Source organism: Mycteria americana, chromosome 5 (assembly GCF_035582795.1).
Source record: "Mycteria americana isolate JAX WOST 10 ecotype Jacksonville Zoo and Gardens chromosome 5, USCA_MyAme_1.0, whole genome shotgun sequence".
NCBI classification, from domain to species: domain Eukaryota; kingdom Metazoa; phylum Chordata; class Aves; order Ciconiiformes; family Ciconiidae; genus Mycteria; species Mycteria americana.
This window is the reverse complement of record NC_134369.1, coordinates 27,763,054-27,787,506: the sequence shown is the minus strand read 5'-3', so window position 1 is coordinate 27,787,506 and position 24,453 is coordinate 27,763,054. Positions and strand designations below refer to the sequence as shown.

The window sequence follows — 24,453 nt, the reverse complement described above, 5'->3', positions numbered from 1 at the left end:
TCAGTCACACTCCGGAGATGGAAAGCTCCTGTGGCAGATGGGACTCAGACACCAGGAATACTGGGCATATACACCTCTTAAAAAAAAAAGTGAAAACTATTAGTGAATAATGAGATCAAATGCCTTTGCTGGCAGGATAAGATTCCTGGGGAAGGAAGCAGAGGGGCCGAAGCCCATGGGAAACAGGTCAACCAGAGGCTTCAGAAGAGATACAAGGGGAAGAAGAGTTTTGGAGGAGCAGGTTGGCTGGACAAGGATCCTTGCTGCAACAAGGATCCAGTGGTGAAGTAGAGCATGGAGAAAAGCAGCATGCAAGCATAAGCAATTGTTGGTTGGGTAGCAGCAGTCACACAGTTCTCTGCCTTCTGCTTTCCATACCTACACACACCCTTGCACACCTCTGCATCTAAAAGTAGGGACTGGAGACTTTGGAAGGAGACCAGACTCTTTAGTCTCTGCAAAAGATTTTCTCCCCCTTAACAACAAAAACCTTTGCCCCACTGAGCTTATCCCACACCTCCCATTCCCCTTCTCTCACTACAGCTTTTCTCCCTTTCTGCTTCAGTGGTAGTCTTCTAACGTACATGAAAATCCTCTGGAAAGTCTTTGTGATTAACACCCCTAGAGCTGAGCTCCTCACCCCTGCTCTTCCTTGTCCAGTAAGTATAGAGCCTCACAAGAAGTGGAAGCGCAGCTGTCCCTCGGGTACTGACATGACTGATGTAATACACCCTCCTAGGACATGGTGGCTCATGATTACTTAAGAGGAAAAAATAGGAAGGAGGTAGAAAAAAAAACAGAAGAAAAACACCCAAGCAACCAAAACCAAATCCTGTACAATCAGCTAGGCAGTAAGTACTGCACATACACAGACCATGCCTCAACCTGAGCCACAGGGCTGTCTCCCACCCTCTTTGGGACAAGCAACTGAGTCATGAGAGAACCACAAGAGAAGCCCCTCAGGAGAGAAAGCAGCAGGGAAGGTGACATAAAAATGGGAAAAGTAGTATGAGAAACAAAGGGACAGGCACCATTTTCCCTGAGGCTCAGCTTCTGGACATCTCATCTCCAGTTTTAAGAACTGCTACACAAGAGGTTTCTCTCAAAACCTACAACCAAACCCCAGGATTTTAGGTGTCACCATCTGTTGCTGAGGGCAGGGGAGTAAATTAAAAGCTCAGTAGGAATTTTTGCATATAGCTCTTTTCCAGTGTTAGCTGGAGAAGCTTATGTTGTGGATCTGGATTTCAGCTCTGCTAATGACTCACCCAGTGGGTGATGGTGTATTGCTCTAGACTTCAACTCCAGGAATCTGGGAAGCTGCACAGATTTGGAAAAAAAAAACTACATTGAGGTAAATAATCAGGAGTCAAAAAATAGCAGATTTAAGGTAGAATCCTTTTCTGCAATTAAATGTACTACAGGGGAAGGAAGTCAAATAGCCCTCATTCTAGCATTTTCAGATATCAATGTACTCAGTCTGGAAAGTGTTTTGCTTTACTTTAGGAACCTAGGTTTCCTAAAGCCTATCAATAAGTGAGCAACAGAAGTCATCTGAAGTTACAAGCAGCAACCCTATCTAATTAGGTAGTGATTAAACCAATCAAGCCCAACACAACATGAAATGCTTTACCCACTAGCTACACTGTTTATCCCACATTTGTGTTCATGTACAAGCCTAAAGAATCAGCATTTGGCATTTCTGTTAGAATAATTAGGAAAGATATTTTCTTACTATCATCCCTTCTGTAGCAGAGATGGTCATCCCAACCCTGTGAATTAGGAATGAAAATATTCATAAGACCAAGAACAACAAAGTGTTTCACCCACCTACCAAAAAATAATTCCCAAGTGGTAAACTACTGCAGTTTTCCCCAAACCCCACTCTCAGCTCTGCCCTCCCACCCTCAGGACCTCCTGCTAGCTCACTTGTTACTTACACAGGAGTGCATTTACCCAACTGGCTCCAACACCCGGCACAGTTCCAGTTGGACTTCTTTGCTGGAGACACTTCTGTGCTCCCTACTCCGACACAAGGTCTTTCCTCACTTTCACCAGGGCACTTCACAGGTAACCTTCCCAAAGTGGAGGGAAGTACACTGGCCAAAAAAGTGATATAAAGACTCTGGAGCAATATACTAGTCTAGATTACATCCTTGCATAAATTCCCTAGTTTTAAGTAACCAGTTTCCATTACAAGTATTCCTACTTTAAAATACACAGAAGGTTGAGAGACCAAGCTAGCTTAAAATAACACAGCTATTCATCCCTTGGGCTAATAAATTTTCAAGCATTTCTCTCTGCTTATCAGAGATGGGTATTCCTTTCACCTTAATGCAAACAGCATCTGTCCTCCACTCACCATTAGTTGTGGGGTTTTTTTTTTTGGAGGTGGAGAGACCATACTACAGCATTTAACTCTCCTTCACATGCATCTCTGTTCCTGCAGTTAAACATGGCAAAGGCTGTTCATATTCTGATTCAAGTTCCCCAGTGACATTAGCTCTGTGTTACTGAACACTTCCACCCAGAATTTCACTTGAAAAATGAAAAGCATCTCTCAAAAACAAAGGAATGTTTCCTGTGTTTGGAGAATGGAAGTGTTCACACCCAATCAAACTCTAGAGCTGGAGATTATGAGTCTGGTTGATGCTGAGGCTGGTGGTGCCTGCATGTACATATTTAGCCTCAACAAGTGCTGACACGATCCAGAAGTGAAGTGCTGAAGCCCATCAGCAGGGATGCAGCAGAACCGGAGATGGGACTCTGGACTTCTGGGCTCTAAGCATTTGCTCTCCCTCTCCTCTTCTGACCAGAGAGTGCAAGAAGGAGCACTTAATGCAACAAGTGTTGAGCAATCCTGCTAAGCAGACATTTTAAACCGTAATGTCATGTGCAAAGGAAAACAAGTAAAAGAAGCAATCAAGAAGCAGAAAGACAGCAAAATTGTAGAAAACAGAGTAGAGTATGGTTCACTCCTTTATACTGTCCAGGAAGCAAAACTGATTTTAGGATATGTTAGTAGCAGTAGCCTACATAAAAAATACTAGAGAACCTCCCTGACTCACTAAGAGCTGCAAGGTCTCAAAAGGAGCTGCAGCCCACTGAAGTACCATGCAGTGCGAGCTTCTGAGCCTAGAGCAACAGGGTCAGAGATCCCACCTCTCCTGGGATGCTCTGGAAGAGCAGTGCTTGCTTAGTCCAACAAAGAGCAGGCTGGAGGGAGACACTGACAGGAGTCTTCTAAATTACAAGCTATGAACAGGATTGATGACTAAAGGAAGACAGCTAATTATTTTACCAGAAAAAGTTTAGGATGGATACTGGGAAGCATTACATGGTAAATGGGAAAAGCCATACACACTGGAGCACAGCACTTCTGGGAAGTTCAGACAGGATTAGGACACTTGCACCAGATTGTTCCCAGAGCCACGTTTCAGTGCAGTAACCCTTCAGAAGCACTTTGCAAATCGCCATACAAGAAAACAATACATGCTCCAATTTCAGGCTGCAAGTTTGACTTGAGCTGTCACGATCAAGAGTTATAAACAAGGTGGCATATTTTCACACGTTCTTAATGTTACTTTTTGGGTTGACAAGTGCCACGCTTTATTTCATACAAGGGTAGAAGTGTTCTCAATTCTGGGCGCTACACAAACAAAACCAGAAAACCCTCACCACAGATCCAAAGTGCTGAAGATGATAAATCCCTGAACAAGAAGTGATTCTGCTAAAGAACAAGAGATAACCAAAAGCTCTCCCCAAAGCTCTGCACACACCAGCCAAGCACTCAGGTGCAGGGAAAACAGTGAGTTGCGCAGAGCCTCTCCTCTCACATCCTGCAGAGGGAGCGGTGCTAAGAGAGGTTGAAACTCCCTTCGTTTCCCCACTAACTATGCCCCTCAGCACACATTGCACTAGGTTGGCTGTTTTAATCTGCAACAGTGATTTGTGACATGGTCTGTCAACTATCATTGCACATTGCCAAACACCTGCAAAGCAAGATTGCACTCATTTGTGCAACAGGGATTGAAACTTGCAGAAAACAAAAAAGCCTTCAGGTAACAACTATTTCACTTGATGCTGAGAAGTTTGAAAAACAATGTTGCTTGTGAAAGCTGCTCAAAATTATCAGCAAGTTACCACCTGGTCAGCACTAAAGTGAATGCCCTTTGTACGGAGTTCTTAAATTGTCATTAAAATAATTTATCATCCAACTTATTTCATTAAGGTTGTCCTAAGAACTTCATAAGGGTCAGGGTCTGTTTTATAAGATGCTGTTTCCAGGGACCACAGGAAGCATAATCTTATAGATGGAATCTAATTCAAACCATTTACAAGCACAAAATCCAGCTTGTCGCTTCTTCATATAAGCATCACATCTTATTAATCTAACAAGATTATTGTTAAAGTCTGATTTAGAGCTTGTTACTACCCCAACTTCCTAGTCAATAAGAGTTTGGGAATCACCCCGCATATTCTTAGTTTTGAAAAGACCTGACTGTAAAGACACAAATAAGTATCTACTCCACTGCTCGTGTACCCAGTTACATACATTTTTCATGCCTCCCTTAGTGGCCCTGGTAAAAATCGCTATTTTTAGATACTGGACTATGCATCGTCAAATATTAAGTAAAAGAAGCCAAAAGGAACAGGCAGAGCACCTCACCCAGCTTTGCTGCTGCTGAAAGAACTTATTGTTAAACATTTACACAGGAAAAGAACAGTTTAAGATTGAATAAGGGGTTTTGTCTAAAACCAAATTACAGAAAGTTAGAGGCAGTTGAGAGCACCGTCCTGATTAATGACCTCTTACAGATTATTTTTTAAGAAACTTAGAGCAAATTGCCCACATTTAGTTATTTTTGTGTTTAGTTATTTTTGTGAGTTATTTTTATTCATGTTAGTGAATAAAATCCAAGCAGCTTAATTAAGGCAAGCTCATCTTCACAAACATTTGTTGGCCCCAATACAACTGTACAGCTGTATTCACCACATGAGAAAGCATCATCACTATCAGACATTTTGTAATCACTAAATGTGCAATTATTCAACCATGCTTATATCAAAGGCACTGGGGGAAGAAGTGGACCCTTTCCTAAGGCACTGTGAGCCTTGAAAGAAAACAGGACTTTTGAGTGTCATATGGCAAATTAAATGTCAAAATAAACTTTGTTTCCAGTTAACACATCACTTCAGTTACAGCAAACTGGAAAAAAAATTATTTCTCATTAAAATATTTGCAATTTTGAGCCAGGAAAAAAGAAAGAAAAGTTTAATTATCCAACACGACCAAGATGTTAGAAGTTTTAGAACATCAGATCACTCTGACTTGTAGTGCCAGTGTATTTTGAATACACAAAGTTGATTATTTGCATATACCCAACTGGTCTGATCTCACAGCTGACCCTGCTCTGAGCAGGAGATTGGACTAGAGGCCTCCTGAGGCCCCTCCCAGTCTGAATTACCATAGGATTTTGACTTAATTTCACCAAGTTACTGAAGGGAAGGGGCAGAAAAATGATTTCAACTTTTCCAAAAAAAGAGGCGGCTTCCTAAAATAGGAGATACGGCAACTCTCCAAGCAGGAGCTATGACAGCAGCAGACGGCTCCCTGCTCCAGACACTCTGCACTCCAGGATACACCCAACTGTCAATGGCAGAGAAGCAAGGTGGCTGCCTGCCACCACCATCAATGGGACACTCTCATCCAACCTAAGGAAATACCATTATGGATCACAAGTACCAGCGCTGCCAACAGATCTGCCTGTCTAGAGGAAGGCAGGGGAATAGCCACATCTTTGCTGTATTCTTGGTGATTTCAGAATGACTCCTTGGCACTCTGCGCCTGTCGAGTCTGTGGTTTATTTAGCTAAACTGTTTTCCAAGCAAGGGGGCTGTTATTCTCATCTTCTGTTACCAATTTATGAGGCACACTAAAGGTACAGAGCAGCTGACCCAGGAATTTTCCTTGTGTTCTCTCTCAAGATGCACCCAGAAACCCCACATCGAGACAACATCCAACCAACCTCCATCACTGCACAGTAGCAAAAACCAAGCAAGATGGGAGTTATGGGGAGAAAATACCAGAAAAGCTGCATACAGACCTTCATACATAAGCATGACCATAGAAAAATTAACTTTTTGTCAGAACAGCTGCTATTTAAAGTAGTACAAACCTAATTTTCTCAGAGTACATTACCGGTTCACATAGTTCCTCCTCCTCACGTCTGTTCTTTCTAAATACCAGCAAATTAGACAGAGCGTAGACAGAAGCAATTGCATATATGCAACCAAAAACCCACTAAGAAAACAAGGAAAGAATCTGCAACTCAATTTCAGATGTGTAGAAGAGTTAAAGGCAGTAAAGAGCCCTTACAAAAAGGCTTGTAAGGGCTTTCTAGTTTTTGTAAAGTTGCTTTCTAGTTGTGCAGTAGAAAGAATGCATTGTCACAGTAATCACAGCAGCTAATTAGCATCAAACCCATTGGTTTTTAAAAGACCAAGAAAGGAGGAAACACAGTTCTTCCCACAGTATAACTTCGTAATTCGCTAATTCTCAAGGTGACCCAATATATCTGCAGCTGTGCCTTCATCCTCCATTCCAGGAGGAAAGAAACCAGAGAGCCTCCCCAGCCTATTGCTGATGCCACAATGCACTTCAGGGCAAACCACCCCAGTGCTTATTCAGACTGAGAAAACCTCTCCTATTTCAGCTGGAGACTACAGCAGCTGCCCCAGTAAAGCCGCATCTCGCCCGCATCAGCAGCACACAGAGGATGTACAACAGCTAGCTGATGATGGCCACGTGTCTTTCTACAGTGACAGCTCAGGTCCAAGTCAGCAGGCACCATCATCCTATTTCTCCATCCTCCTTGACGTTGCAGCAGTGTCCCTGCTTCAGGGTGGGAGTAATAAACGCAGGGAATTTAGCTGTACTGCCAATGCTCCTCTTCCTCCATGCCTTGAAGATCATGATCACGGCAAAGAGAAGGAATAATTCTTGTGAGCAGCCCTTGGCCACATACAATGGCCTGCTGCTGCCTGCGCTTGTACGAAATAGCGACAGATGATATTCACATCCCAGCTCTCTGTTCACAGGATGTTCGAGGATGTGACTGAGGAAAGATCTGTTTTCTACAGTTTGTGGTTCCAGCTGATAAGCTGGCATTTGGCTCAACCACTGCAAACTTCCACGTTTGAAACAACGCAGAACAAGCTAAAGTAACCACCAAGACTTCTGTGATGCACCACAGGTCAGCAGGCAACTGATAATGTAGTAATATATTCAAAACCAACCTTAGAAAGTCAAAGAAGCTTTGGGTCTCCTGTGCCAACCATATCTTTAACAGGCATACCATTTCTCTAACTGGAAGGAAGACATGGGCCTTAATCATCCGTACGTAATGCTATAACTTGTCCAAAGCACTGCTGCTGTATTTCAAGCCTGAGCATGCAGGACCCCATGACATGCTCTGGGATTATGTATGCTGCCAGTAGCATTGCTGGTTTACTGGTGTCCCACACAAGCAGATGTTCAATTACCCAACCATGTCTTCACATACGAGTTCTCTGTTGGCTCTTGCAGAGGTTACGGGGAACCACATTCATTAGCCCTGCAACCTGCCAGCTTGTTGTGGGGCTGCTGTACCTACAGGTCTGCTACCTAGAAGCAGCTGCAGAGTCTAAGCACCTGATGCCCTCCTGCTCCCCTTCAGGGAAAGAAATACCTTTTGCAGCCTTTTAAACTATTATCTCAAACTCACAGCTCCTACAGTTTGCAAGTATTTTTGTGGCCCACCTTACCGATTCCCAGCCAGACACAGGACTTTCTCTTCCCACTGCCTTCAGCAGGAATGGATTTGACAATTCTCTTGGCCTGATCTGTTCCACTGGCAGAGAAGCCCTTTCTAACTCCTCATCGTTACTCAAAAGCCACTGCAGCAGTGTCAGACTAAGACAGAAGAAATGGTCTTTCCCCAGCACGGCTCCTGTGACTAGGAATGGAAGTTAGCACAGCGTAGCACCGATAGTCCCCCGGTAATAACCTCTGCTATACTTCCACAGTGCTCCTGTATTTCCGGGATGCCCGTTAAGTGCTGCGGCCACTCCTCCTGGCCATGGCTACTGTCACCCCTTTCACCAGGGACGGCCACTCGTGCTGCAGCCCTTTCCTGAAGGGCCCCGAGCTGCAGGCAGCCACGTCCCAGGATTCAAGAGGAGGTCTGCAGGAGAACGGGGGGTTGGCACAAGTGTCACACAGCCGCTCTGTGGGGAAGTCGTTCTTAGCGCGCCTGTTCCCTCGCCCTTCGGCCCTGGCGCTCCGAGCGGCTGGCAGCAGACGCCGTTGGGCCGCGCACCGGCCCCCGAGGCGGCGGGACAGCGCCGCTCCTCCCCACGCTGCCGCGGCCGGGCACGGGGCTGCTCCGTCCCGAGGCAGCCGCATCCCCGCGGTTCTTCCCGCCTCCCGCGCAGGCAGCCGGGCAGGCGGGGGGAAGAGCCCGCTCCTCCGGGGGCGGCGGGGGACGGGGCTGACGTGACGTCAGCGATGAGGTGCGAGGCCGGCACGGAGGGGGCGGGCGCGCACCGACCGGCCGCGCTGGAAACAGCCGCCGGCACCGGCACCGCTCCCCACGGCCTGCCCTCGGGCAGGCACCGCTCTGCGGAGCGCGGACCCCGAGCCGCGCTGCGTGCCCGGCCGCCCGAGCCGAAGTTCAACCAAGCCGTGCCCGCCCGACGCGCACAAGCCCAAACAAACAGCGCTTCCCCCAGGACCCGCTCTGACCGGCGCCCTTCCGCGGGGAGCCTGAGCCCGGCTCCGCGGGACCGCGCCCCGCGGAGCGGCAGCACCCGCCGGCCCTTCAGCCGCTGCCCCAGGCCGGCCCGCCCGGGGAACCTGGCTGCCGCCAGCCCGGCCGCGGGGTGCCGCCCCGCCAGGCCGCCCCGGCTCCCCCGCCCGCCGCCCGCTCCCCCCGAAAGGAGCGCACCCCGCCCCCCTCCCCGCCGGGCCGCCGCCGCGCTCCCCCGGCCCCGGCGGGTGAGAGCGGCGCGGGGGCGGCGCGGCCGACCGGGACGCGCACTCACCTGCCCAGGCGCCCAGCGCCGGCCCCACGGCGGTGGCGCCGCTGCCCAGCACCCAGACGCGAAGGCCGGCCAGCAGGCGGTAGGAGGCCAGCACCGCCGCGTAGAGGGCGCCCAGCGCGCCCACCCAGTAGAGGAGGCCGGCGGCCGGGAGCGCGGCGACAGCCACCATGCTGCGGAGGCGGCCGCGGCCGAACTGAGCCCTCCCGGCCACCGCCGACCCGCAGCCGTCACGACGCCCGCCCCCGCTCCGCCGCGATTGGCTGAGGGGCCGCTCAGCCACCGGGTAACCCGGCAACGCGGCCGGCCCCGCCCGCCCTCGGGCCGCGCGGCCCCGCCACGCTGCTGCCGCGCCGCGAAGGAGGGGGCAGGGAGCGAGCGGCCACACGCCCCCGTACTACTTGCGGCCTGCGCCCCACGTGGTCGGCACGGCTCTCTTACCGCCATTGGCCGGCGAGGATGGCCGTCAACAGGCGGCCGTGCTTCGATTGGCCCTGCCGCCCGGGGGTCTCGCAGGATTGGTGGAAGACGGGGCCTCTCTTCCCGCCCCCACTGACGTCATATGAGCCCATTCATAAAATGCTCAGGCTCCGCCTCGCACCCGAATACGTCCCTCGGTTCCCCCCTGCCCCCCCCCCCCCCGCCGCGCTCCCCCACGGGGCGCCCCCGCGCTGCGATCGCTACAGCGGGGGGCCGGGGCCTGGCCTGACCCGGCCGGGGCGGAGGGGCCGTAGGAGCAGTGACCCCGCGGGCGGAGGCGTGCGCCCCCAAACCAGGGAGCCTGGCACCGGGGAGGGTCCATCCCGGGGAAGGCGCGGCCGGGCGTCACAGCCCAACTGCCGTTACCCCCCCCGCACCGTGGGGCTGGCAGCGCCTTCCTGTCCGACCGGCCTCGCTCTGCCTCCCCCGGCGGGATCCAGGGGCAGCGGAAGCCTCCGGAGATACCGCCCTGAGCTGGCCGCTCGCTGCGCCACGCCGGCGCTTGCTCTTCCCCGCTGCCCTTCACCGGCCCGTTAGGCACGACCTCGCTCCCACACACGATGGGTTGGGAGCCCCTGGACTCGGGAGGAGTGTAGGAGACACCTCCGAAATCACCCTCCCTCCGTGGCTCTTCCCGTGGTGGTGGCGGAGAAGAGCACAAAGCTCCGCTGCCTTCTGCCCCACCTCCAGCCACCTGCTAGGGCCATGCCACCGGTACCCCATGCACAGGCCTGGGGCTTCTCCTTCCTCCTCATGGACACCAGCCTGGGGCCGGGGGGGTGGGACACGGGAGGCTGTGGGAGGCTGAAGCCCGGCAACAGCTCGTGGTTGAGGTGTACTGCATGAACGGGCTGGAAGGACAGGAGGGGCTGAGGAAGATGGAAAATCAATGGCGACTTGGTGCCATGCGTGGGTCAGCCAGAAAAGTCCAGCAGCAGCGGAGGTGGAGGAGACTGCTGCTTTTAAAGGTGGACTTTTGCGACTCTCAAGTGTCAAAATCTTTTTCTAGAAAGCAAGCCTTTTATATGATTTATTTGACAATTATCTCATTACAAGCAGTAAGAAACCTCTCTAGATGAGGTTTTTCAGAAGTCCACATCCATCTGAGTCGTTAATGACAGGTGGCATACAGGGTAGTTATGTATGTTGCCTTTTCTTTCTCCCCTGCCTTGGAAAACAGGTCATACCCAAATCCAGCCACTACTACTGAAGTCATCTCCAAGCTCTACCAAAGCACCACTCTGCTTCAGACTTCATCCTCTTTCCATGCTGCTCTGACACCTGGGAGAGCCTGCTTCAGCCTTCCCAGATACCCACTAACAACCCCAGCTGAACCCAAAACAGTCAGAGAGTTGATCTTCCTTGTCCACCAAATTTTGTTACATCGCTCTTTCCCTCACTCACCTGCTGGCTCTCCAGCTGCTGCCGCAGCCACTCAAGCTGGTGGCACTCATGCTCATGGGTCTCCACACGTAGCTTTGCCACCAGCCGGTTTTCAGCAACCTCCAGCTTCCCGTGCCCTCCCTGCTTCTGCTAAAGCACTGCTGCCAGGCTGCAGCCATTTGCCCGTTTCCCTCACCCGCTCCTTTGCATGACTCTCCACATGCCATGTTGATGCTGGATGCAGCCTCCAGGAGGTCATCTGCCAAACCCCGGCACACTTCAGATCCAGCTTCCTTTTACAGATCCCACTCCTGCAGACTGCTTACTGTAAACCGAATGGATTTACAAACTACCTACAATGTATCTCTCCTTGTCCCATTCCCCATTCCCTACCCTTTACCTGCTTGTTGTTCATAGGGCATGAGGTCCTCAGTGCAGGGATTACACTTTTCAGAGTTTGGAAAGATCTTGTATTAGGTGCTACCCTAAACACAACAGTTAAGTAGCACCCTGACCATTGCACCTTGAGGCCCAGATCGGATTATGGTGCCATGTGGATGCAGTTACAAAGACTATTGCAACCTCAAAGCTCTTACTTCAAAAAAGACACTTCGGTATGACATCAACTACCTGATGCAATGAACTGTGTGTCCTGAGACACATGAGATTGCACTTAATGATCCTTCATTTATACTAAAGGAAACAAGACCAAAGAAATTAAATGAAAACGTGCTTTAATAGGTTTATCTGTTTTATTAGGTTAATAAAAATAAATGTTTGTTACATTCCCTGTTATTAAATATATATATGCACACACAATGGCTTTTCACTCAAAGAAATCAAAGGTTTCTGTTCATAATCTACTTGTGGAAAACAATTAAATTCATACGGGATTCAAACTCCATTGGATTCAACTATACACTGTCTGCAGCAATGCAGATTAAAGGCGTGAAACTATCATACACTTTGCAATGAAAAATTTGTCAAGTCACCATCTTTATGGTTCATTTTGAGAAATTAATCTTTATCATATAGCAGTTGTATCAGATCTGGTGGGAGGGAGCACATCAGTGGATTTCATTCTATTCCACAACAGGAGGCATCCATCCCCACGGTGATTTAGCTCACCTTTTTTCTTCTTTTGTTTGTCAGTCACTGAATTGTGAAAGGTGACACCGCAGAGGATTAACCTCTCACCAAGTTTTCTTCCCGTTTTTTCCCAAGAGAGCCCACCTATTGCTTACTGGCCACCATTTTTAGAATAGTGTGATTTGCCAGGGATAACCCCTGCAGTCTTCACACAAGGAAAATTCTCATAGGCCTCACCAAGTGTGTATCCTACATAACATGCGACAAAGACAGGACTTTGATTGCAAGGAAGTGCAAAACTGCTGGGATAATTTAATTTCCCTTTTGTTCCATACCAGCCTTTCCTTGATTTGTAAACCTACTTTAATCTGCATGGAGAATCTTGGCATTTTTGCATGAACAGTTGTGTGTTGGAAAGAAACAATGTTGTTACAGTAAGAGAAAAGAACACAGGTAATCAGAGGGAGGTTCAAGCATCACTCCTCGTTGGGATCATAGTGCAGTTGTAAATTGTTAGAAAGAGCATGCACTTGCTGTGGCCACACCACACTGTTTTATTCTATTGGCTGTCAATGCAGTTCTCAAACTGTTTGCAGGATAATGACACACCACTGATTCTCACTCTTTTGTCTTCCAGAGGACCAGGCAATGAAGAGCCAGGATACAGAAAAAGCATCTGAAAAGAGAAAAGGAACCAGTTTGGCTCTACTAAGAGATCTGCTACAAGTCAAAGACAAAACAAGAGCTGAAGTGAGGGATGGAAGGTAACAGTATGATCACCAGGGTCAGTAAGTGTCAAGAACAGAAGTGGACTGGGCAGCTGGACAGCATACATGTAGAGGCCGGAAGAAAGGAGATAGCTGTTGGGCAGCCTGCTGAAGGGAACAGGCAACTTCCTACTGGATGTCCATGTAAGCCACACTGCAGTTACCACGAGCATGCTGCCAATTACAAATGGGTCAGAAATAGGGAAGGAAGTACATGGGTGCTATGAAAGATTCGTTGGCTTTTGTCAGAGCCTACCTATCTTTTATTGTAACATCTACTGCCCACTGTACTGCAGTTGTGCTGCTCCTGATACCTTTTGTCTGAACAACCTTCTTGTTGCAGGTCACGACAGAACCTGCTCTGCTGTTCTCTCAGGGAACCGATAAATCCCTTGACAGAGAAGCACAGATACAGCAAGGCAGTCCTCAAGTTTTTTGTGTTAAAAAATAATACTGGTTATTCAACAGCATTGCTATTTTTTATGCTACTCTGTTCAGAGAGAAAGGCAGTCCTCTGAGAGGCTTACAGTCTACATTTAGAAGAAGATGAGTCACAGGCAGTGAAAGGGACTCACTGGAAGGGAAAGAATTATACAAAGGTCAAGTGAGGGGTTTTGGATCTCTTGCTCACGGTCATCACGCATTCCTGGGCAACAGGCATATCCCCCTTTTCAGGGTTAATCCCAGTCTTCCCACAAGCTTTGCAAGTCTGTTCCCATTTCCCATAAGCTGCTGCAAAGCCTAAAGGAGCATCCAGTCAGCTGAGCTGATGGAACAGACAGGCAATGTACTCACATCAACATGCACAAACATGTGTATGACGATACCTTGCCAAGGCCTCAGAGATCCACGTTTCCACAGCATCTTTTATCAGTTCAGGCATGTAGTCAGTTCCAGATGACTGCAGATGCAATCTGGTTCAGGGTGGTGATGCAAGCCTAAGTCAACTCACAACTCAGCTACATTGCTCCATCGCATGGGAAGTGGCCAAACTGTATGGCAGATCACAAGAGAGACAAAAGAGAAAGTATTTAGGAAAGCTAAAGGAGTAAAGACATGCATGAGTAAAAAAGCAACAGTAAATAAAAATGAACAAAAAATAAGGATGTAGAACTACAGACAGGAAGACATCAAAAGGAGACATAAAGAAAGCAAAAATATAGCAGAAAGGAGAAACAAACTACAACGAATAGGGGATAAAAGAGCATCCAATAAGAAGAGACATTCCATTTTTATTATTTTTTCTGTGACTTTGCTGTCACAAGTACCTCACAAGCAATCATGCATCTCAGTGAGACCACATTCCCATGTCTCACACGTACACCCTCCCTCCTGCCCTGCTCTCCCAGTACCTGAGGAAGACACCTCTTACTACAAGCCCACAGATAAGAACCAAAGTCAGTCAGTCACTGTACATACAGTGAGGCATGTGGCCAGGGGGTCTTGGCACTTGGGAGCCCTCAGCACTGGGATCCACTCCTCACCCCAGCCTGGCTAGCCCAGACAGCAGTGCCATCTACTCTGCAGCAACCCTGAGAGCAGGATGGGGGACTGCTGGTTATCTGTGATGTGTCACTTTTTTCCTGCCACTGAGAAGAGGTGTAGTCATTTGTTTCATTAAATGGCATTCTTGTACCCAGCGCTAATTTTATCCCTTTACAAATATGTTTTTCATTCTAGCAAGTCAAGTGCAGCTCTCCCTCCTGTACAGTCATTCTGCTCTCATGCCTCTCTTACCATTACTCACACTTATTGCAGCGAGGCCAGATTCAATAAAGGGCCTGGCTGTTGCACTGCTGAGCACTGCAGTGTGTCTTAGCCTAAATCCACAGCCCCAAATTAAGACACCCTGCCTTGGTGCACACTGAAGGCAAAAAGTAGAATACCTAAGAACGGGATCTACACTGTCCATCCTGTTAAGTGAAGAGCTCTACAGGAACCAGTTGGACATGCCAATAAATCTCTCAAGACACCTCAAACAGCAGCTGGGGTGAGGCAAGATACCTTGTTTGGAATTCCCAATCCTGAGCCTTTTCTTAGGCACCTACTCCATCCCCTTGCAGGGGTCATGGTACCCCTCCAAGCCCACACGCTATTTAGCACTCACCCAGGAACTGTCTTCCCTGCTCTGCCTGAAACAGCTTGCACCAGCGAAGTGTCTTAACAGCATGGCACAGATGTGTGCTGGGTGAGTTGCTCTAGGTTGAAGCTGTTACACAGCACACAGAATTTCCAGGTTGTCCATCAGCTGCAATGATGGGAGGGAAGGCCAGTGGGACTGGAGGGACTGGGGCACTGAAGTAGACATTCTCAGCCCCATCCCATGCATAAATCTTAAGCATGTGTTAAAGCAGTGTATCTGGGCAACTCTGGAAGCAGGTATTTGTATAACCCTCCTCACTCCTGGCATGCTCCCCAGGAAGCAGGGGTTTGGGGATCTACATTTTAGACTCAGGCCTGGTCAGCAGCAGCTAACTGGCTCTCGCTCTCAGCCCCTCCAGTAGTCCTGTGGGCCTAACACAAGGCGCCTCAGCACTCATGAAGAAGGGGCACCCAACTCACCCAGGTACAGAACAACCACAGAAGAGCCGCTCATCCCTGCTCTGCAGACCTTACAGGTGCAAGTGAGCCAGACAGCAGCAGGTTGAGAGAAAGGGATGGAACTGGTACCACTGAGTGCCATAATAAATGAGCAAGCCCAAATTTTGATTTGCGTGTCTCCCATGCTGCAACTGCACACTTTTGACTATAGTTTCTATGAGGACAGGAACCTGCAAACACAAGTCAGCTTTGAAACATAAGTCTTAGCTTTGAAACTGAGTCATCCAGGCATCTTAGGTTACCACGCTGTGTAACAGCTATACACTCCTTCTTGTTTCTTAAATAAACCTGGGGCGTCAGCAACCTGTCCTTCTGCTTCAGGGATTGAAGTCCCAAAGTTCTCAACAACAAATCACTCCAGGAAAATGTAGCAATGGAAGCTAAACAGAACTTAAAGCAAGACAGTAGTTGGCATATTAACTAGTTGAGTCTACAGATTGTAAATTTAACATGCCACGCAGATGCACACTGCTCTTTATGAGAAGGTCCGTTCAATTCTTCTTAAGAATAGGGAACAATGCAAATGGCACTACAGACTTCTAGTACTTTATACAGGGATTTTTCACTTTTACCTACTAGGGATTAACAGGCCAGTCTCTTGTAAAATCTCAAATTTCCTCTTTTTGTTGCCATTCCCCATTTAGAGTTCTCAGAAGTGATTACAATGGGGAGCTCCAGATCCTCTCATCACGCAAACCAAGGAAAGGCTCAAGTAGGACATGCATATAAAGTTTGGGGTTTTTTTTAATCCCCAGCAACGCTGGGAATCAAGTACTTCTCAAAAAAAATTCTAGTATTTGTGCATGCTGCAAATCCAATTGCAGCATGTGTTTAGTGGAGAGACGTAATATGGGGCCGTGGCAACAGAAGATTAACCTTCTTCAATCCTGCAGCCCACTGAAATGTATTGATTTTGAGCTGAAAATATTATCTGTAGAAACAAAATACTGTGTTCTCATTGTTTAATCCTTGATGTCTCTGCTACCTAGTTTCGTAACTGTAGATAAGCGATACAGATACTTGTCCACATAAAATGAACAAAGTTCAGGAATGCATGTTCCTCACGCCACTGCCAACACTCAGTGTCACCTTGCATGATGCATTCACTTTCAGACCCAGATGATGGACTACATTTGATAATAAACCTTTGTCTCCTCATCTATAACCTACTGTTCATCCCCTGCACTGTATTATATACACTGAACCCTCTTTCACTGCATCCTTTTGTGGAGTATATTGAATGTGAGATTGTGTCTATAGCCCTCCCTCCACACCCCCCCCCCCAATGCACCTGTTGTCCCTGAGAGAGTCTGCCTAGCATGAGCTGGTTCATATCCATAGGATAGAATCATGTGAAATTTCCTCTCTTCCACATAACTACTTCACCTCTTCCATATCCCAGGTGACTAGCTTTGCCATCATATCCTTTTAAAAAAATCCATCTTCCTCAAGTGTCTCCTTAAAGATCCACTTGCCAGACAGTTCTGGTGCCCCTGCCATAACCTGGTACTTCTAGAAGACTTCATCTTGGCCGCTCCCAGTATTTCACGAACATGAATTACACTTTGAAGAATGCCTGTTAAGTACTACGTATCACTCCTAGTTTGCACATGAGGAAACGTGGGGGCAGAGACTTCAACCAGGAACTAGCTGTCCCCCCCTACCAGGGACAGAAGTTGAGAGCAAAAAAACCTGTTTCCTATCTTTAACATCCAATTATGCTTCTGTATTTTATTCTTCAAATTCTCCATAATTCTTTAAAATGTCCAGCTTCCAGACTTCCTAAAGAGTTCTACCATTGAAGTTTTAACCATTAAAGCCGGCATTTTAAAAACACCCTGGGAGATTCAGTCATTCCCAGGATTGTATACTGCTCCCCATTACAACACAGATTTGGATCCCAAGTACACATCATTGCAGATGGTTGCCCTAACCATCGGCTTCAGCAATGTGGCACTGCACTCTCTCCTGCCCAAACAGTAACAGTTCTTCCAACATGCACACTCATCCCGTACCTGTCTTCTCTGAACACCTCAGAGGTCCTGGGGGGAACAAAGCATGAGCTCTTAGGAGATATATCTGCTGAGGTAGGCATGAGATTTGAACTTCCATGTCTCACACACTTGAACTGGCAGACCACTGATGCACAGTGTGTCTCACTTCATGAGGCCCAGCCGCAGCAGACCTGCTTTAGGAGACATGGCAGGACAGAAGCAGGACCTCTCTAACACTGGAGGGGGAGTGCCATGCTGGTACAGCCCAGCACACCTGCACTGCTCACCAGCACTAAGGTCACTGTGACCTTGGCAGGCAGAGAAATCTAGGGGCAGGAACTGAGGTCCTCTCACAGTTGGATGGCGCCTGAGCAGGTGATTTGGGGGGGCCTAAGCTTTATCTTTAGATGCCGAGAAGGCAACTAGGTGTTCTGGATAGTAATAGGAAAAGAAGTATTAAAGGTCGATATTATGTTGGGAAATTTATGGTAGGAGAATATTGCCTTGCTCAAACAGGTAAGGTCTGGCTTCTCTAACTCGATGCTTCTTTGTGCTTGATGGTGGGAGAGCAAAACTCATTTCGCCTTAGTAATTTAAACCAAGCTGTCATCTACCTGAATACCGCAATAAGAATAGTCGCAATTATTTGGACTCTCTTTCCATAGAAAGACTTGAGACAGAAATGACCACCGCCACTCTGAAACAAGTACCAACAAGAGTTTTCTCCTACTTACTTATTAGCTATTCTGCTTTGATTAAATTTTGAGAGAAGTTTCTGTATATGAAGGCACTGCAGAAAACAAAATAAGTAGCTCCAAAAGATGGCACTTCCCTCCATCCCAGGATTTTCACAAGTTGGAGAGAGACCAGGGGAATGCCAAAATTCCTATTTCTCCTCTTGCTCTTTCTGTTCCTACAGATGCTGCTATAACAACAGCATCCAACAGCTTTTGTACCAACTGTATGACCATTGTAGAGGTACTGAGCTTTCTTTTTTTCCCCCCTATGGGAGGAGCTTATCGAGGAGCTTATCATCACCTCTCCTTTGACTGTTTTTTTCTTTCTGGGAATAAGAGAAAGTAAATGATGTAAGACCAAAGACACCATAGTAATGTCCCCACTCAGAAGGCCACCCATTCAGGGGCGTAAATCCCTGTCCCTCTGGAGACATCAATGAAAATCTGAAGATTTACAGCAGCGATGACCTGGCTCCAAAGCATTCCTACAAATAATAATTAAACCAAACAAACAACAATAAAAAAACCCACAAAAATACTGTTGCAGGCTGCAGCAAACCATCCCTTTCCCAGTCTACTGCTACTAAATCACGCTCTGGCATACTTTGATTTTGTTCAGTGTGTAAGTTCCCAGTACTTTTCTATATTGATCCTCTGCTATTTTTACTCATCAGCCAGCATATGCAGCAAAGCAGGGGTATATACATATGCGTGTCTGTGAGTATACATGTGTACACATTCCTCCCAGACTTTTTACATAAAACCAGCAAAAGAATAGATTTGTCCTACTCTTTAATAACAGCACTAACACCTTATTTTTAATATTAAAATATTAGCTGTTTTGCTTTATTATTGAATCATGCAAACGTAATTATCAACCTTATCACATGAATGCTTCTCACTTCCATAAATTTGCTCCTCCAATCAGTAGTATTTCAAGAGGCGTAATACAGCACAAGAGAACAAAAAACTGGTGACACTAGTGGAAGTGCCTCTTTTTGCGGTGGAAAGCCTTGTTTGAGGACATGGGCAAATCAGGTCAGAAAATTTTCCTTTGCTGTAGTCCTAACACTGTGTTCCCACCATTTCAGTGGGAAACTCCATGACTTCCTTCCAATTCAAAAAGGTCAAGAAAAGAAAAAGAGACAGCATCTGCTATGAATAGGAATAGTTTTCTTTAAAGAATCAGACTTATGATGGAAGAGAAAAATATTATTCAGGAATCCAGGTTAAGTAACCACCAAGCATGTTTCATTCCATACTCATAGAATCACTTTACGGTCACATTTCTGCCCTGTAAGCTTCGAGATTCTGTCTGTAGCTCATATCCCACCACCTATTATAGAAAAAATGTGCAAGAAACCATTTGGAGATAACACACATTTCTATTTTGTCTTCCAAGTCTTTCATACCGTCTCCTACCAAATAAGCCTTCCATTTTCACGACTTGTTCACCTCTAGGGGGATGAAGCAAGTTTAATCCTTATAATCCATTCACTCCTCTGCTTCAGCAACTAGTGGAAGTGCCACTGGTAGCACTTCATGCATACACTGATGATTAGATTGATTCCATCATTTAATTTTCTATTGACCACTGAATGGGAAGTTACCTCCTTAAAATAAATTCTTTCTCTTTGAATTACCTGCGACAGTTGTGGACTGAAAAATAAAATTAAAATGGATGGCTGAGCAATGATTGCTTAACTCCCTCTTTGTGGAGATTTCCTAAATAGCAAAAATGCCAAGTAAAAACCTACTATGTCTGCCTAGAGTATGGTAGCCTCGATGAAAAACAATGTTCTTTAATTTTAAGGTTCTTCTGTTAATTCTTCAGTGCTGCACTAAGTGCTGTATGTAAAAACAATACAGTCTAAAAGCTAGAAAAAAAGATACAAGGTCTCAGGTAACATCCCAAGGGAGCTGACTACACATACGTTTCAGAGTGCAGTATTGTCTTGCCCTAAATGACTTTAAGTTTTTCATTTAAATACTTTCCTAAAAATTGTTCCATGAAGACTTCTACAAATAGCCCATCCAGGGACAAGAAGTCAGGCAGCACTATGCGAGTACACCTTCAACCATGGCATCAAAACCATACAGTTTGTCTACTCCCAGTGTCAAAGTCAGTGAGGTAAAGCACATCACTTCTCTTCTGCCAGCACAATTCAGAGTGCGCAGGTGATAAGCAGTTGATAGCAAATATAACCAAACTACTCTGCTTTTAGTAAGGGGCTCAAAGAAAAGAACTTGATTAACGGAAAAGGAAATTAAGATAACAAAAAACCAGCAGCACTTTCAAAATGGGCCCACTGTAAATGTACATATCAATCTCAGAATCCATTTTACTGATACACAAGAATGCAGAATTAAGGGAGGGGATATCCAGGATTCCCAAGTCAAATTCTCCACTACCAGGCAGAACCAAACATTGATGTTCTTTTCTGGATTTATCAAACTTCATTTTAAAAGAAATTTAAACTTCTTTCTCATTTGAAACCGCTCCAGAATATCGGTGGTCTGATAGTTAGAACTCTTCCTGTAGTTTCCAGCAAACTGTGCTCATTATCCCCTTTATACGCATTTGTTTGGCTCGTTTACTCTAATCTTGAGCTCACATAATTATTTTCCTCCCCTGTATAAAAACTGTGTAATTGTCACTTTTGTGTCTTTCCATTAACAGTCTCTCTGTTCCTCTTAACATCCATGTGGTCCTTCTCTGCATCTGTTCCATCCGTCTGTTTGAATCCTTTTATCTGAATGCGGGTGACAGTTGGGCTCCAGAAAAGGTCTCACTAATGCCATATAATTTGACATTAATATTTTCTATATATACAGGAAATCCCTCCCCTAATACTTTCTAGGACATCATTTTTTTTTCTCAGCCACATCACATAGCAGTATGCTATCATTCTGCTGCTGACTACACCACCGACTACCAATTCACCACTAAGGTGATAAACTCTTCTAGAATAAATTGTGATTAGTTTCTATTTGCATCACTAAATCTCAACTAATTCTATTAATCTCAGTTTTGATTCATCTTGTTGGTATATGGATATTCCAATCCTCCTCTCTATCAATACAGTCCACCAATTTTGTGTCGTTAAGATTTTACTACCACAGTTCTACTGTGTCTTCACTAGTTTTCACTAGTGTCACTAAGGAAAAAATTAAAATTATTTCCAATATAATCTTTGAAAAATCCAGTTTGCAGCCTCCTTTTCATCCGTACATTCTCTTTCCACCTATTATCTGTCAGTGCATTCCCAAGTCACCTTACAATGTAATTAATCCAAATTTTCTCCATTTTACGTAATTTCCTCACATGGTACAATATTAAATACTTTCCTGACAATGAAATGTATTAGATCTAGTGTATTTCCTCCGCCTAGAAAATCCAAGCATAAGGTAACAAGTTGGTCTGGCACAGTCTGGTTTTGCTAAAAATATGTTGCATTTCATCCCCCCTTTCATTTTTCTCTGTCTTTTATTTTGCCCTTCAAAAACTCTTCTACAGCCAAGTGTACTATAGCTGTCAGATTAGATCATCTGTATTACAAATCTTGTCTTTCCATTGGGTACCCTCAATTATTTGGCTCCCTTTACATATAGCTTCCACTGCTTACATAGTATTTAAAGCTAGATTGTACATTTTTGGAAAGGGGATATATTGTATTTATTGTGCTAATGCACTTCCATGGCCACTGAAATAAGAAAACAGAATCCAGTAAAATTAATTTCCTATTGAAGAACTGGAAAAGCAATGGCTCTTTTCAGATGGGAATAGACTGGGCCATACGCTAATAAGTTTAAAACACATTACAATACATTATTCACATTTTCCCTGTCTTGAGCTTTTATATTTTATTTTGTTCTGGACTTAATGATTTTGTATCTCAAGTCATCTTCAACAGCTTAATTCTGCAAGTCCAAACCACCAGGGGTTATAAAGCAGGCACTTAGACACTTATCACTTTTTTGTGTCTACCCAAGAGTTTCTCTTCTAAGCAAAACAATGTTTTTTTCCTCCACTAGAACAACACCTTCCCTAAAAAAAAAAAAAAGAAAATAAATGTAATTTCTTTGCTATCTTTCTTCCGAGAATCACACTCATCTGCATATACTTCAGGGACTGTACTTCAGGTGATGATGATTGGCAAAATCTGATATGCTTTCTGACACAAATACAAAAAAGTTTGTAGACCTCTTCTCAGAACTGAAGTGTAACATGTGCAATAGAAAACAAACCTATTACAGCACATTTCCCTTTTTTGTTTAATCTCAACAGTGTTATCTTCTTTGCACATCTTCATTTATTAGTTAACAAAAAAATAGTTTTCTTCTGCATTTCAAGAGGATTAATATTACCAAGAAAAAGAAACTACCTAACGAGAATCCTTCCCGTTCCATTCACATGAGAAGTTTAAGCATGCTCAGCCCCAAGAAGTTCAGCTAACTGCTGACGTGTGGCACCACTATCTTTCAAGACTTGCCTTCAAAAAGTAAGGAGGGGAAAAAAAAAACAAAACCACAACAAAATTTACCAAATTCACTTCAGATTGATTTACTTCATGTACTACTATTTGTCATTCCTTTCATACATAAAATAACGTACCTCCAGCTAATCAACAAATTCCTTTAAAATATCAGAATGTTTAACAAGAAGCTGATTTTGCACTTTAGGCCCACTATTAGCGTAAATTAAATTAACATGTAATATTTTTCCTTCTTTTTCTTCCTTCCCTGCTTTGTCCTCAGAGAAAATACCTTGCTATCAGGAAGACAACCAAGTCCTGTTTGCTTCCTGGGTTTATCCCTCCATAACTTCAACACACTTCAGCACTTTCATGCATCTTAATTCTTCCCTTTCACATTAAAAAAAAAACCCAAACAAACTTGTAGATAAAAACCGAGACCCACTCCTGCCACGTGCAAGCGTTTGCTATCCGAGCAAGCTGACTCCCGCAGGAGGCCGCAGGAAGGCATAGCTGTTCGTTTCGATAGAGAGCTCACCAGAAAGTGGATGCAAAACTCAGCACACGCTGTGAGCCAGCCTCTCGGCCGGGGCCCCGAGCAGCCACAGGTGCGGCGGGACGCCAGGGGCGCAGAGGGGACGCAGAGCCCTGAGCGGGAGCCATGCAGATGAGCCGCACATGTTGTTTAAAAAAAGCACCCTCCCGCTTGGAAGAGGCTTTGGGCGAGCCCGCAGGGAGGCCCTGCCGGGCCCGGCCAGTGCCCCGCCGCCCTGCGGCATGGCGCCGCGGCGGAGCGCGGCTGCCCGCCAACCCAGGCCCAGCGCGCCGCGGCCGCCGGGGCCGGCTTTCGGCCTGATCCTCCGCCCCCACCACCGACGGACCATCGCCCGCCCGGCCGGTGCCCGTGCCCCGGGGCGCCCCGCAGCGCACGGCCGACACCGCGGCGGGGAGCTCACTCGCGGGCAGAAAGTGAGAGAGGGAGGCCCCGGCCCCGGCCCCCGCCCGCTCCCCGGCGGGCACAGCGGGCCAGCGCCTCCGCCGGCACCAGGGCAGGCCAGGGCTGGCCGGGCACGCCCGGCCTGGCCGGCCCCGGGGGAAAGGGGCAAATCCGCCACTGACCTGCCGGCGCCTGAGGCAGGCACACGGGCCAGGCCGCGCCGTGCCAGCGCCCCGGGGCTGGTCCTCACGGAGCGGGGAATAAAGCCAGCGCTCCTCGAGCGGCGCCGGCCGGGCACGGGCCGCCCCAGCGTGGCGGCTGAGGGCAGGCAGGCCCGGGACGTCCGGCCCGGCCGCGCTCCCGCCTGGCGGGAGAGAGGCGGCCCGCCATACCGGGCGGGCGCCGCGGCGGCGTTTACGACAGCTCCCGGCATGCCACGGCGCCTACAACTCCCAGCCTGCCCGGCCCCGCCGCCGTTAACCCTCTGCGGCGCCGAGGCGCCTCCGCAAGCCGCCGGCCCCTCGCCGCCCGCCCGGCTCTCCCCCCTCCGCCCGTCGCCACCACTTCCTCGCGGCGGGCCCTCCGCCGCCAGGCCGCCCGGGGCCTCGGCCCGGCTTCTCCGCGGCCCGTAGAAGAAGAGCCGCCCCCGGCCCGGCCCGGCGGCAGTGCTTGCTCCGAGCGGCCCGGCCCGGCCCGGCCCAGCCCCAGCCCCAGCCCTGGCCCCGGTCCGCTGATGCTGTGGCAGGTCTCTGTGCTCCTGCAGTGTGGTTTCTGGTCCCAACTACTGCTGCTTGTTACTGGCGGCGGTGGTATTAATTGCCCGCTCCCTGCCAATTAATAAAAAGCAGGTGAAATACCTTCTTCCAACTGTTCGGGGTTTTTTAAATTTTTGTTTCAAAAGACAAATTG

The 24,453-nt window shown here is 47.3% G+C and overlaps 1 protein-coding gene and 1 long non-coding RNA gene across 3 annotated transcripts in view; both read right to left on the bottom strand.

The window, feature by feature from the left end:
* HSD17B12 (hydroxysteroid 17-beta dehydrogenase 12) overlaps positions 1-9,528 on the bottom strand; it is a 95,675-nt gene extending 86,147 nt beyond the window's left edge. The window contains 2 exon segments of the mRNA XM_075502530.1: positions 9,085-9,258; positions 9,261-9,528. Coding sequence (XP_075358645.1) covers positions 9,085-9,258; positions 9,261-9,528 — 442 coding nt within the window.
* A 2,133-nt stretch (positions 9,529-11,661) lies between these two features.
* LOC142410280 (uncharacterized) lies at positions 11,662-23,976 on the bottom strand. 2 transcript variants are annotated; one of them, XR_012775893.1, is made up of 3 exons: positions 23,727-23,976; positions 13,628-13,792; positions 11,662-12,709 (listed from the first exon to the last, which is right to left on the bottom strand). It is a non-coding gene; the product is annotated as an uncharacterized LOC142410280 (long non-coding RNA). The 2 variants fall into 2 exon arrangements; XR_012775894.1 differs by lacking the exon at positions 23,727-23,976 and adding an exon at positions 22,900-23,715.
* Positions 23,977-24,453: the final 477 nt, after the last annotated feature.